Source organism: Macadamia integrifolia, chromosome 8, assembly GCF_013358625.1.
Source record: "Macadamia integrifolia cultivar HAES 741 chromosome 8, SCU_Mint_v3, whole genome shotgun sequence".
NCBI classification, from domain to species: Eukaryota; Viridiplantae; Streptophyta; class Magnoliopsida; order Proteales; family Proteaceae; genus Macadamia; species Macadamia integrifolia.
Genome location: NC_056564.1, coordinates 30397340 through 30412393, shown reverse-complemented (window position 1 = coordinate 30412393; position 15054 = coordinate 30397340). Strand labels below are relative to the sequence as shown.

Below are 15054 nucleotides of genomic sequence, written 5' to 3'. Positions count from 1 at the left end.
TAACATATATATATATATATATATATATATATATATATATATATATATTTATTTATTTATTTATTCCTCACTAATTCATTTCTTTTCTTCTCATTCCTAGATTCATTTTTCTTTTCATTTCATTTCTTTTATTCTCTTGGCTACCAACACAGCCTAGAAGAAAAATCCCTATTTTATTTTACATTTTATTGTCATTTTAATTAAGAAATTATCTAAATTTAAGTGTATTTAAAACTTGATGCCTTCTTTTAATTGTTCATTCTTTTATTCATAAAAACTCTTTTAGTCAAGGTATAAAAGGGTGTTCAGGAAAAACTTTGAAAGTGACTTTTCATGTCATTATCAAAACGGTCATTCTTACATGTTTTTTTGAATAATATATATATATATATATATATGAAAAGACAATATTTGCCTTCATTGGAGATATTTGATAATATTTTTTGGGAAAATAATGGGTTATTTTAGGTTCTTAGTCTATTATTCGAATAAACCTAGATTGTGGTCCAATCAATATTCACGGATAGTAGATTAACTCATCATGCCTCATTTGATTATTATTTTTTAGGAAAAAGAAAGCTATTTAACAGTGTCCCTTGTGCCCTCTCACATGGGATAATAAAATTACCACTTTGCCCCTCACCTTGGATGCACTGTGCTTATGCTCCCATTGGCCCTATGTTGGTGTAAGAGCCACATAGCCTCATAGTAAATCCCTTCCCTTACTTTTTTTATTTTATTTATTTGTATATACCCTTCCATGTTAAGAAGATTACTACATATGTTTTCATGGGAGAGTATTCTTTGAGTTGGCAAGAGGAATCAGCCAATGAAAAAGGCCGGAGATAATTCCTCAATTAAATGGTGGAGAGGGGAAAGTGTCAGGGGGAGAAAAATGTATACTTAAGAATCTTTTCTCATATTTTGATGGTAAAAGATTCTTATACTACATTTATATAGATTCCTTTAAACCTTTCTTGTATTAAATAGTTGGACCCACACTGGCACTCTTTATTATTTTGACCCCGTGGGCCCAAATGAACTCCATATGGATGATACTATTTTTCAATTCCTTCTTATACTATCTTTAGTGGAATGAATATCTTCCCCATATTTTGTTCAGGGATTCATCCTTCATCTTTTTTTAATTCTTTTACTAGTGTTTGTATGACTCTGACCATATCACTATTGTACTGTTCAGTCAAATTTTTTTTCTCCTGGGTAGAACTGTTCATGCAAATGTTGAAGAAAAGGGTTAGAGGTTCGTAGCCGTTATATTTAAAAATTTTGGAGGGTACACTTCAACTCTTAAGAAGGTTTTCAGCATGTGCATGACACTGTTTCCTTCACAACTATCCCTGTTTGTCCCACCTTTTTTTTTATAAAAAATATCTTAAATATTTTCCCTGAAAAAAGAAAAAAATATAGTAAAGGTCTTAATATGGTGCCTAAATCGGTCTCAATTGATGCTAATACTGATACCAATTGATCATATCGGCCTGGATTGGACCCATTTTTCACGTCATATACCTTATCTAACGTTGATATCATTGGTACAATATACAGATATGGCCGATCTGATACAGATACCGATACACTAAGGTGTGTTATTTTATAATATATATATTTATATTGTTAAAATAATAGTGGTTATTACCCTTTTACCTAATAAGCACAAATTAATTATATTGTTTTTATTTCTTCTAATTTCTATCATAAAAGGCTTTCTAAGAGCAATGGTATAAAGGTTTTAAAACGCTTCAACAGTCTCTCGCCTTCTCTCTCTGCACAGAAAAACCAAAAACGAAAGAAAGGAATAGAGGAAAACAAAGAGAACCAGAGCTCGTTCGCTCGCTTGCTTTCTCTTTCCGTCAACCTTAATTTATCGCTCCCGACGCATCCAACCATTGCTGATTAATTTGTCGCGGAACTGCAATCCGTTGATCCTCTCAAAACGTCACCTGCCAATTCATCCATCGAACGCGGGGTTTCTTAGACTCCCTGAAAGAGCTCGCTCCTTGGTCTCGGAACCGACTCCATTGAAGGTATTTCTGTTTCAATTGGAGAAGAAACTCAATTTGATATCTTAGGTAGGGTCTTCGCACATTTGGGAATGGATCTCGGATTCTCTCGCTGTCGCTTTTCTTCAAATGTCTGATGAGTTTATTCTTCTCGTAACTGGGTTGGATTAAGGGCTTGAAATTGGGTTCGTGTTGTGGCTGAGTAAAGCAGTATGGACTCGGGTATGTTAGGGTTTTGGAAGCGTAGAGACGAGTTCCAGGTTTCGGGCAATTACCCATCTGGTTAGCGTACTGGGAACATCACAAGGTTTGAATCGCATGTAGACATTATTTTTCCTTTACTGTTTTCTCTTCTCTCTTACTTGTGGTTGAATTTTTTAAGTTCTGTGAAAATAAAGTTGTCAGTTGTCTCACTATAGTTCTGTTTGGGGCACAATTGTATATTCGTGTATGGTTGCATGAATTGTTAATGCATCTTGTTAATTACTTTTATTTTTTTGGGTGAATAAAATATTCATTACCAAGGAATAAAGAAAGGATATACAGGATCCCAAGAAAGAAAAGAGAAAAGGGGAGAGGAAAAAGAAGGGGGGGCTGCAAGATGGAGGCTGCAAGATGGAGGAGAGAAGGACCAAGAGACGGCAATAAGCCTGTTCCTAGGAGGATCCCTAACATGATGGTGGGTGAGCATGGCTAGTTTGGAGCTAATGTTAAAGAAGATGGCTTTCCAAATCTTATCAAAAGATCGGGAGTTGGATGTCCATCTATGAAAGATTATGCTCCATCCAGGGCAAACCATCCAATTGTGGGTGATGGAAGTCCAAAAGGGGCAATGTCTCATATAAAATAACCTCCGAACGTCATGTCAACCCAAGTCCATTCTCTCTGAAGCAAAATAACCAGCCTCTTGGAAGGTTAGCTGAAGCAAAGAATATGCTTCTAGATAGAGGAAGCAAAAAGATAGGAGAAAAGAAAGATTGGTTAACATCCTTAGTATCATTCAAGCATTGGCAATAGGCAGAAGGAACCTGAATGTGTCTATAAATAAGGAAGGATTGAGTAGGAAGACAATTAGAGAGCATGCCAAGTGGTGAAAGAATGACGAGGGATGTGGCATTTGAATCAGACAAATTTACTCTAAAGGACTAAGGCTCTCCTCAGTTTAACAAGGTCCCAAGAAAAGGAAGAACTAAAGGATCTAGAGGACCCATATGACTCTGTCCCCTTTGCCACCATGGCTAGCGGAGAGGGGGGATGGATGACGGAGGACACCATACAACATTGGAGATGATGGATGCAACATGGGCGTCTATGAGGGAGACTAGAGGAGTAGATTGTTCTCGCACCAACCATAAAAAGGAGGACCCTTGAAAGATGTCAAGAGTCGAGCTAAAGGGAATTTGTCAAATTGTCTCCTAAGGAAGAGGCTTTAAGCATAGTAGGTCTAGCAAGGAGGATATTATGGCAGACTCAAGAAGAGTCAATAGCGGGGGAGACAATCCAAAGAGAGTCTTTCCAGAGGAGGGAGGAATAGACCCAAGAGATCCAAATATTGTTCTTGTTGGAAACAAGCTTCTAAATAAGCTTAAGAATGGCGGCATCATTGACATCTTTAGCTCGATGCAATTCAAAACCACCTTTAGATTTAGGAGTGCAAATAGAAGCCCAATGGAGGGGATAAAGGAATGTAGCAGAACTTAACCCTTTCCAGAGAAAGATGTAGAGGATAGATTCGATAGCTTTGATGGTGGCTTGGGAGATCACAAAGACGCCAGACTAATAGAGATAGCAGGATTGGAGTACAGATCTGACAAGCTCATGGCGCCAGCATAGGAAAGGAGCTTACCTTTCTAGAGTAGAAGCTTTTTGCCTTTTTCTTCATGAGATCGAACATAGGGAGTGTAATGGTGGGCATTCAATCTACCAGAGATGAGGGGGAGGCCAAGATACTTGACTAGAAGGGAACCAAGGGAAAAACCTATAAGCTGAAGGTAATGGGCTTTGGTAGCATCAGAGAATCCAACGAGGAAGAGATGACATTTCAAGAGGTTAATACGGAGATTGGAGATTGTTTTGAAGAGATGCAGAGAGGACATGATGAACACAATAGAAAGGGGAGTCTGCTTTGAAGAAAATCATCAGGTCATCAGTAAAGGCAAGATGGGTGACCTTAAGGGGTTTGCATTTGGGGAGGGGGGAGGTGAGATGAAGATAGATGTTAGATTGGATGGATTTGGATAGGATCTCAAGGGCAAGAGAGAAGATAAAAGGGGAGAGGGGACAACCATGACGGATGCCCACTGAGGAGGAGATGTATTTGGCTAGGCAGCCTGGGCTGCCATTAACAAGGACAAAGAGGCAGGTGGAAGAAATGTAGGAGAGTATCCATGGACAAAAACAGGGGAAAAGACATCTGAAGCAAAACTTTGGATATGAAGTCCCATTTGATAGAGTGTTTTGTGGATGGTCAATTTTGAGAAGGGTAGCAAGGGAGTGGGATTTCCTATTGAATCCTCTAACAATTTCATGGCACACAAGGATATTGCTTTTAATTGTTCAGATTTGGCTCCTTAGGATTGGAATTGTCAGTTTGGGTGTATTTCCTCTCAATATTGCGAAGGGTAATGGGGATTTAGGGTATTGTTTAAAGACTTGTGTGGTTGGTCACTGATTTCTTTAGGTTCCATAATTCTCTAAGATTTTCTAATAGTTCAATGCTCCTGTTAGTTGTTTAAGATTTCACCTGGAGCTGAGATTGTTCATCACTAGTTTGATATTCAAAGGACTCTAGCATGGTCTACTGGAGGATGCAAGGACCTTGTCATGACTCAATTGAGGGGTATTTAGAAACTACTCTGATGAGGGAGAGATGGGGAGGAAAATGCATTGGCTGCCCTTCATTCGTTTCATTAAACTTAAGAACTTTCTTGAACTTTAACTTGAAGACATCCGTGGGATTTTCCCATGGCTCATTAGTGAGGGTTCTATTGTGTGGTTGATGAAGAAATCTAAAATGTACGGGGAACAGCATCACATGCTATCTGTTTAGAGTACCACCCTACCATAATGCCACATAATTCTTTGCAGTCTCTGTAATCTTTAGGCATAATTGTTGGGTCATGATTGTTGTTAGTCTGCTAGACAAAGGCCAAGGCACCGAAGGCAAGTGTCATATCTCGGAAAATTATTCCCCATTTCTCATGCTGATTTCAGTTTTAGGTATGTTTTCTCATTATTTTTCTTATTTCCCCCCTTATTTCCCTTTTCGTACCCTTAGTTTCTCCCCTTGTCTGGGTGCCTAGACATGTAAGGTGACTAGTTGCTTTAGACTTGTTTGGGCATGTTTTTATGAGGGAAGGTCGCTTTAGGGCAGTTGTGGAAGTGGACTCAGATTGTGATTTGATGGATTTGACCATGGTGCGTTACTTATATTAGAGTGATTTGGCTCTTGGCTGTTGAAATGCAAGTTTGGATGGAGGCTTATGATTGCTAATGAGGTATCTGATGATGAGGCAAAACGGTAGTGATGCCAAAATTATGTTTTGTGAATGATACACCATTTTGGTCTGCTATTTTGCCTTTATATGCAGGTCTATGAGTTTCATGTAGACTCTGGTCCTGTTGTTGTCTTTATGTTTTCAGATCAGTAGACTGTAATGAATGCTTCCTTTTATAATAATTTGTTACTTGTAAAAAAAAGCTTAAGTCAACCTATCATAGGTGAAGTTTTAAGTGAACTCTTTCGAACCTGAGGGTTTGGTGCCAGAGAATGTTAGCACCTTATTTGACTAGCCGATCTCAGGCTAGAAGTAGCCCACATAATGTCACTTAGTAGGCCTACAAATCTCAGGAGTCAATCCAGTGGCTGAGGTTGAATTTTGGGAGAGATTATGGTAGAAATCATTTGGAGGAGTATCCATGGTATAAACTTGAATAATTTGCTATTCACAAAAACATTTTGAACTCATAAAAAGTAATAATTTCAATGAGAAAGTTACTGCAGTTATATTGGTCTAACTATTAAAGGTTGGCCATGATCAAATGGCCGAAAACAAAATTTAACTAGGGCAGCAGAATGCATAAGTTGAGAGGTACAGAAGCATATTTTGTCTGTTATCTCTCTTTTCAATTAGAAGTAAGCATATATTTTGCAAGTGATATTGCTATTTCAAGGGGAGTGGGATGGTGGAGATCTTAGATCAAGAGTGTTTCATGTAAATTTTTTTAGTTTGAGTCTTGGTTGAGATAGTTTATAAGGGGGGGCTCAGTTGCAACTCTAGCTAGGATTTTTTGATTTTCTGATATTTGAGGGGTGTGGCTGTGTTTGTATTGATGCAGATATTCAGATAACCTATATAACCCTTGGAATTCAGGTCAAGTGGGTTTTTTTGGGCTTGAAACTAATTCTATGTTTACCCAGTGGAAACACTAGCAATGGTTTTCTGATTTTTCTGACATTCTTTAGGGCATGGGTGGGCCAGTTTGTGGGTTTGGTATTCTTGCATATCACCTATCAAATCTTATGGGAGAACTGTGGCCAAAATACTGGCACGGTATGAGTCCATGATGGGATTTCTATTTTTCAGGAGCTTTTTTACTTTTGCATGGAACATTGCCTTTTTGTAAGTGAGATGTTTCTTTTAGCATGAAGATAGGAACCCTTGTTTGAAGCATAGTTGTCACAGCGTCTAGGCAACCCTAGGCATTGGAGGGGCCTGGATGCAAGGCCACACCAAGAAGGCGCCCAGGCACAAGGCACCTGGATACCTAGGTGCTGCCGAGACAACTATGGTATGAAGCCATGTATTATCTTTTAATATTGTTTCCTTGTCTTCTTATCTTTAATTTCAACTAGAAACTCTTGCTGTAATATTTTTCCGTGTAATTCCTTTCATGCATCCAAACTTAGATGTAGTTTTAAATTTCTCAAAATATGACCTTCCGAACACTTCAAACTAAAATCCAAACTAAAACCTGATATATTGGATTCGCTGTCTGTTACTCATGAAAGTCACAATTATATGCTCTTTCTGTTTCTCCTGGTTTTACATGGAACAACTCTTATTCTTTTTCTCCCCCCTCTCCAATGATTGGCAGGCTTTGGAAAAATCATGGCTCTCCAAAAAAGTGTCCCAGCTGGTGATGCCATTCCTTCTCTTAATATGCCACCTTCAAAATTTTCAAATAAGGTGCATGAGAAGGCTCCATATCCAGAGGAAGAAGGAGCTGCATGTCCTCCTGCGGAAGCTGATGTAGATATTGACCTCAGAGAAGTTTACTTTCTGATTATGCATTTTCTATCTGCTGGGCCATGTCATAGAACTTATGGACAGTTTTGGAATGAGCTCCTGGAACATCAACTTCTACCTAGAAGATATCATGCTTGGTATTCAAGGAGTGGGGTACGCAGTGGGGATGAAAATGATAGTGGGCTGTCCTTCCCCTTGAGTTACAATAAATTGGTAGAGAGGTACATCAATTTTTCAGAGTTTGTTTGTCTGGTTTTGCTTTTGTTGATATTTTGAATCTCTATCTGCTGTTAGTTTATTCTAACTAATTGACTACTGGGATTCTTTTCTGCCGTTCTGAAATGCACCTCGATACTTGCTATAATAAAGAGATTAAGAAGTGCTTCAGGATCAATAGGCTTCTTGTTGGTTATGGGCCTACTTGCTAAGCTGATAATGTAAAACTTTAAGAAAGAATAAAATATTTCCCACCAAGTACAGTTGAGTGTCCCTCTTCAACATGGTACCAAGATAGAATCAAACTCCCTGTAGCTCAAGGTACAGAATGATCCAGTTGGTAAGCACAGAAAGATGGCCACACAATTTTGCATCTAATCCATGAAAGTAAATCAGACCTAAATATTTTATAAAGGATTGTTAGCAAATTTCCAAATGAAGTTGAAAAGACAAATCCTTGGTTGTATTGGACTGCAGTACTAACAAAAAGATCAAGTCTTCGACATTATTCCTTCTCCTAAATCACACCCAATGAGAAATATGAATGGTATGAACTGAAGACGGCGTCATAGTGTGATATTACTGAAAACAGTCTTCTTCAATTTCCAGGCTTTTATATCTTCAAGTAAATGGGCCAGAGTTATCTCCAGTCATTGATATTTCTCCAAATGGGAAGGGTCCAGATCACTTAATTTGTAGATAAATGTAGTAGCTAGCATGGGTATCCTTGTTTCAAGCAAGAAAAGATAAATCAGTTTGTGCCATTGTAGGCATTTCTGAGTTCTGAGCACCTACTGTATTTCAAGAAGAGAGTTTGTCTATTGCCGATGGCTCTCAACTGACAAGTAACAAAACAACCGAGTGAACCCAATGGCCCAGCTTACTATGATGACAAAGCATGTTTCAATTTTTGACATTACTAAAGTTGTGTCCTCTGACTAAAAATCCCAAGTTAAGAATTTCTACTCTTTTTTTTTTTTTTTTTTTTTTTTTTACTTGACTAGAAAAGGCTCACGACCTAACTAATTTAGGAAAAAAAAATTGAAAGAACTACTACCATAAAGAGAAACTTAATTTTGCAATTGTAGAAGGCAAATCCCTATGTCAAGGCTTCTGCATGCACCTCCCCTTTCATAGAACCACCAACAAACAAACATGGTGCATCCCCTTGTGTGGATCTCAAATTTGTTTCGTGGTCATTTTTTCTGGAGAATAAGTAATCGGATTTATTGAGTGGTTTCTTTTATTGTGTTCTTAGGTATCCCCACATTGAAAAGGATCATTTGGTGAAGCTTCTAAAGCAACTGATATTGAATACGGCCCCACCATTGAATGGTATGGTTGGAGGAAACACACCAAATGCAGCTGATGTTCCAACAATCTTAGGATCTGGTTCCTTCTCACTTCTGGAATGTATGTGATATATAGGTCATTGTTTTTTGGATGAATTATAGGTTATTTAATATACTTTTTGCATGTTTTATTGTGGTGGCAGAAATTATAATTTGTAAAATATACAAGTCAATTGCTTCACTTCTGATTGGAGAACCTGGTTTCATCATTGCATTGAGTTTCTTGCATAGTTGTCCAGGTGACTAGGTGACCTAAGATATTGGGAGGGATTCCTAGGCGTGCAGTATATGAATCTGTAATATGGAAATGATAATTTATATAATTATGCTTATATGCAATATAGAAGCAATATCAATGTAATATGATATAATTATGCTAGTAATGCCCTAATATGAGAAAAACAGAATAAAAGGGCATACCCAGTGCATAAGGCTCTGCTGCCACTGTGGGGTCTGAGGAGGGTCATAATATATGCAGCCTTAACCCCCCCTTTTTCCTGGAGAGGCTGTTTCCCAACTTGAACTCATGACCACTAGGTCTCAATGGAGTAACCTTACCATGGCACTGATGTCTGGCCTATGAAAAAGGCATATAATAAACAAAATATAGGATATAATATAAGCATATTCATCAGAAAAACTAAGCAGTAAACATAAATTGATGTAAACTCGTGAAATGTCAACAAGGGGTGTTGTCTCTTTGGACCCAAGAAAGCGCCTGGATACCTAGGCGACACCTTGACAACTATGGTTTCTTGTACACTTTATGTTTCTCTACTCAGATCTGTTTACTGATAAATGTCATTTGGTATCCACCTATTTCTGATGCTTCGACTCTCTTTGTGCAGCTGATAGGAACAAAGATAAGAAAGTCAACCACATGCCTAGCTACTTGCGTTGGCCTCACATGCAGGCTGATCAGGTGCGTGGTCTAAGTTTGAGGGAAATTGGAGGTGGTTTCACGAAACATCATCGTGCTCCATCCATTCGTGCAGCTTGTTATGCTATTGCTAAACCATCAACAATGGTGCAAAAGATGCAAAATATAAAGAAGCTAAGGGGACATCGTGATGCTGTCTATTGTGGTACTATTTGCTATTTCTGACTTCAAATTTGCAAATTTCAACTGGATTCTGGAACAGCCACTCCATAAATGTTGATGACCAGTTGTATGCTTTGGTGCATTCACGTGGGTTTTGGAACTTTCAAATACAGAAGACCAAAAGAGAGTATTTTTTTCTGTGAGAAAGTTTTCTTTCACCCACGCTGAAGGATTCACCCTCATATCTAAGGTCGTCATTACTTCCCCCTATATGTTGTAGGACCAAAATGCTGTTCACTGTTCCCTGACACCTTGGCTTACCATGCCGCCTTAACAACTATCTTTGGCTACCTTCCAAGGAGTTGATCTTCTTAGACAACTTTTAAGCACTTCTGCTCTACTAAGCCCCACAAGATCTACTCTAACCACAACACCTCTTTGATATTAGCATCCTGGCCTCCGTGATACTGTTGCTCACTCAGATCCTTTTCAAATTTTAATCAGATGTAGTGATTTGCAGATTGATGGTGATCAAGAATCTCTCTCCCCTGTCCAATCTCTATCCTGTTATTACTTAGGTCCAATGACTTGCACTAGCCAGATCATACAAATCAATTGATGGATCTGCAAGTGATGGGCCAATTTAAGGATTAGATGCAGAAGATTCTAATCTGACAACTAGATATGGGCCAGTTCTGAATCTAGCCATAATGTTTCATATTTAAAATAAAATTATCATAGCTCAGTAAGTATTTTCCAGAATAAAATAAGGAATTAGACAATCTGATTTATAGAAATCAATTTAGAAAGAAGGGAGATAGTGAGGACATCTCACAAGTGGAGAAAATAGGGAGCAACATGGTGCGATGGGAGGGAGAGAAAAAAAAAGTGAGGGAACAAGATTAAATCTCTCCTAAAAAATACGGTTTGAACTTTGAAGTTAAAACAAATTGATACAAGAGAAGAAAACAAAGGGAGAAAACTTCATACTGTGGGGAACAATAGATGAGACACAGACAGTAATGAGAGGAGAGATCAGAGAGAGAAAGAAATAAGAAATCTCTTACCGTCGTGATTACCTAACAAAACTAATCCATTCCAAAAAACCATAAATAGACTTCACTAAGGACTCTTTAACTTTCCTAATAGGTTTATTTAGACTCCAACTACGACAAACTAACCTACAAAAAGAAGACTACAAACATCCTGTGATCAGCTAAAAAAACCCCAATAAATGAGATCCCCACAATCTTCCACATATGTAATCCCATTTACAGAATTTAGACCCTAAATATGGGTTTAATAAAAAGGCCCATTGCATTAATAAACTCAAAGATAAAACCCCAAGGTCCATAAAACCCATCCGCAGGCTGAAAGACCTAGGCTCAATTGAACAATCTTAACTGCTTCAGCAGATGGGGTCTATATCCTATGGTCTCTTCCATTGTCAGTTACCTATTTTAGTAATAGTGGTTTCTTCTGTCACTTCTTCCCATTTACATTGATTTTAGTAGAAATCTGTCTAGCAGGAAACATAGTGCCTTTTACAATCTCGATCTGTTAGTGATTCCTCATTCCAGTAACATGGTCAATTGGTACCCAGACAGAGGAACCTATCTATGACTATGGTTAAGTGAGTGGATGGATCATGTGGGATTTTGAAGAATTTGTCATGTGTCTTATTTTCAAGGTGGCAATGGAGAGCAGCATGCTTTTGAGCGGACAAGTGACTTGGAACTGGGTAGCTATGCAATCCATGCTTAATACTTTTTTCCATTGAAGATGCATGGAGATGTATGCGTTTTATTGACCCAGAAACTCCCAGTCTGTGATTTTCACTTCTACAACCGCACCAAACATCACACCCACCCGCCCCCCCCCATTCCTGAAAAGAAATATTGACTTGATTTCTCATCTCTCAGTCAACAATGAAGATTTTTAAGCAAAGCAGGGAAGGTACTGATTACACTAACAATTCCAGCCGTAAACACTTGCTTGTCTGGTGATTGATACAGTGTTATTTGTCTGTATCATGGTCCTATGATTCAAAATCAGGCCTTGATTTACCAATTATAAACACCCACATCTGGATCTTATGGACTTCAGTTGCTGTTACAATTCTAGTTTCTTTATGTTCTGCACTGTGAGCTTGGATGTTTGTCAAACCTTATGACGAATCATGCCTAGCATCCATTTCTGAACTACGTCATTTTCTCTGCTGTAGTTTCTGGTAGTGTTTCTATCAATATTCTTTGATTTTTTCTCAGTTAATGTACTTTTCTTTTTAGTATGAATCTTGGCAAGTGGCATTGAATTGGTCAATTTAGAACCATTTGCAATCATTTTTTGGTCCCTAATAGATTTTCTTGATGGAAAATTCTGTAGCCACATTCGATTGCACTGGGAGATATGTGATTACAGGTTCTGATGATCGCCTTGTAAAAATTTGGTCAATGGAAACTGCATTTTGCTTGGCCAGCTGCCGTGGGCATGAAGTGAGTTTTAGAAGGTCTAATGGTCTATGTTTTACACGTGAACACATAGTTTGTCTTGGTTCCATTTTTTAGTATACTTACATTTTATGTATTTATGCTTCTATAGGGGGACATAACTGACTTGGCTGTCAGTTCAAACAATGCTTTGGTGGCATCCTCGTCAAATGACTTTGTCATTCGAGTTGTAAGATTTTTGTTACCTTTAGTTGACTGAACGTTTTCAGTCAAATCACTTTGTCATTCTATTTTTATTGGTTTTGATGGTTAATCAGTTTCTTGTGGTCTGCTGCAGTGGCGTTTGCCAGATGGGCTTCCAATTTCGGTTTTGCGGGGGCATACTGGAGCTGTTACTACTATTGCATTTAGTCCAAGGCCTAGCTCTGTTTACCAGCTTTTATCGTGAGCCACTTTCTTTGGGTGTACTTGCTTGTGGTTGCTATTTGTAGAACCCTATTTGGTCCTCTTTCTGCTTTAGGCCCTTAAATAATCTGAATACTTTCCCTATAAATTTTATTAATTTTAATATTGGAAGACTGCTTATTTGTCTTAGGGTTGTTCATTGTATGTTCTATTACTCCTCTTTTACTGCTGTTAATTGTATCCTTTGATGGGGAATGTGAAATAGGGACATCAGCTGCAGACTGAGCTTGTGAACTTTGCTTTCACAGAGCTTTTTGTTGAATTATTAGACTAATCATCTTATATCAGTGGCAAAGTCGGGAATGCTTTTTTCCCTTTGGGGTTTTATTATCAAATTTAATTTGTATTTATGGGTTCTTACTGGTTTACCTGCATGTCAATTCTTGCCTTTTATTTTGGAAACCTTACTTTGTCCCTGAGCATATCCATTTTTATGATGTCTCCTTTATTTTAAAATCTAATTTGTATTTATGTTTTCTTACTGAATTACTGACATGTCAGTTCTTGCCTTAACCTTACTTTGTCCCTGAGCTAATATCCATTGTTATGATCTCTCCTATATGTATCTACATTCCTTTTGGCAAAACTTGCTGGATAATCTTTAGAAAAGGAGAAATCTTGACACTGTAATGTTGGTAATACATTCCCCACTCTTTTATGTTTATTTCAAATTTATTTGTAATTTTGGTTTCCCCTGAATTTTCTGCATGCCTATTCTTCCGTATTGTTTTGAAAACAAATATTATTTCCATAAGGTATATCCGTTCTTACAATTTCTCCTATTTGATTAAAATTTTTATTCAAGATACCCTAGTTTAATTACTAGATGCCTTTCACATTTTTATCTTCCTCGGCTTGGAAGAAGCCAACCGAGTTTCCTTGCATCCTTTGTGTAATAACCTGAAAATCTTAAATCCTATTTTCTTCCGTGAGGATCCATAATGAAATATAATCCAATGTCTTTGCATTAAAATAATAATCCCCAATTACAACAACAGTGACAACAAACTCAGTCTTATCCCAACTATGGGGTCGGCTACAAGGATCCATGCAAAACAAAGTAGGGGAAAATGGAGAAATTAAGAAAATAGGAAATGATAAGAGGAATGACAAGGAGATGAGTGAGTAAGAGGAAAGATGCACAATCCAGCATGACAGGAGAAACTGAGCTAAATGGGGTTGGCTACTTGGATCCTTGCCCTCAAATAGGTTTTATCCGAGGTCATACTTGGGACAAGACCTGGACTATGCATCTCATTCCTCACAACTTATCATATAGTCATTTTAGGCTTGCCCTTGAATCTTTTAGCTCCTTAAATTGTTATCATATTACTCTTTACTGGGGCATCCCCGGGCCTCCGTTGAACATGACCATACCACCTCAAACGATTTTCTCAAATTTCTCATTAACTGTGGCCACTCCCAAATCAGTTCTAATACGACCATTCCTTACTTTATCCCTCTTAGTTTTGTTGCACATCCATCTCAACATCCTCGTCTCTGCAACAGTCAACTTATCTATATTACACTTCTTGACTGCCCATTATTCCGCCCATACATCATAGCCAGTCTTACAACTATCTTGTAGAATTTTCCTTTAATCTTTACAAGAATATGCCAATCACACAACAGATGCACCTCTCCACTTCGTCCATCCTACTTTAATTCTCTGTGAAACATCATCCTTTATGTCACATTTTTTATTTATGGTTGATCCCAGATTTTGAAAATAATCATTTTGCGATGTCTCTATCTCCTCAATTCTGATTGTGTCATTATCCCTCATGGTGTGGCTAATGTTGCATATCATATACTCTATGTTTGATCTACTAATCCTAAAACCTCTTGATTCCAGGGATGATCTCCATAGATCTAAGTATCTAACTTAGCGTTAATCTTTGCTTTGTCTTGTCCACCAAAACGATATCATCTGTGAAAAGGATACACCAAGGGGCCTCGTCTTGAATGTTCTTGGTTAAATCATCCATGATAAATGGAAACAATTAAGGGCTTAAGGCTGATCCTTGATGCAACCCAATTGTGATAGGGAATTCCTTCCTTGACCTCCCACAGATTTCACACAAGTCACCATGCCCTCATACATATCTTTAATTATATCCACATATTTACTCGACACCCCTCTCTCACAAGATCATGTTGGATCAAGTTTCTAGGAACTTTGTCATATGCTTTTTCCAGGTCAAAATCTGCCCAATTTGAAATTGAGTTCTATTTTTTAGATGGATAGAATATTCAATC

The 15054-nt window shown here is 37.9% G+C and overlaps 1 protein-coding gene across 11 annotated transcripts in view; it reads left to right on the top strand.

Annotated features, from left to right (window-relative positions):
• LOC122085392 (PH-interacting protein-like) overlaps positions 1-15054 on the top strand; it is a 53970-nt gene that overhangs the window by 8214 nt on the left and 30702 nt on the right. For 8 of the 11 annotated variants that reach the window (XM_042653796.1, XM_042653800.1, XM_042653790.1 and 5 more), the window contains 6 exons: positions 7119-7491; positions 8745-8899; positions 9687-9923; positions 12266-12375; positions 12482-12559; positions 12668-12774. In XM_042653796.1, the coding sequence (XP_042509730.1) occupies positions 7133-7491; positions 8745-8899; positions 9687-9923; positions 12266-12375; positions 12482-12559; positions 12668-12774 (1046 nt within the window). In that variant the 5' untranslated portion in view covers positions 7119-7132. Of the gene's footprint in view, positions 1-1749; positions 2046-2193; positions 2329-7118; positions 7492-8744; positions 8900-9686; positions 9924-12265; positions 12376-12481; positions 12560-12667; positions 12775-15054 lie in introns of those variants that run through there. The other 3 variants (XM_042653797.1, XM_042653798.1, XM_042653801.1) reach the window with 3 other exon arrangements.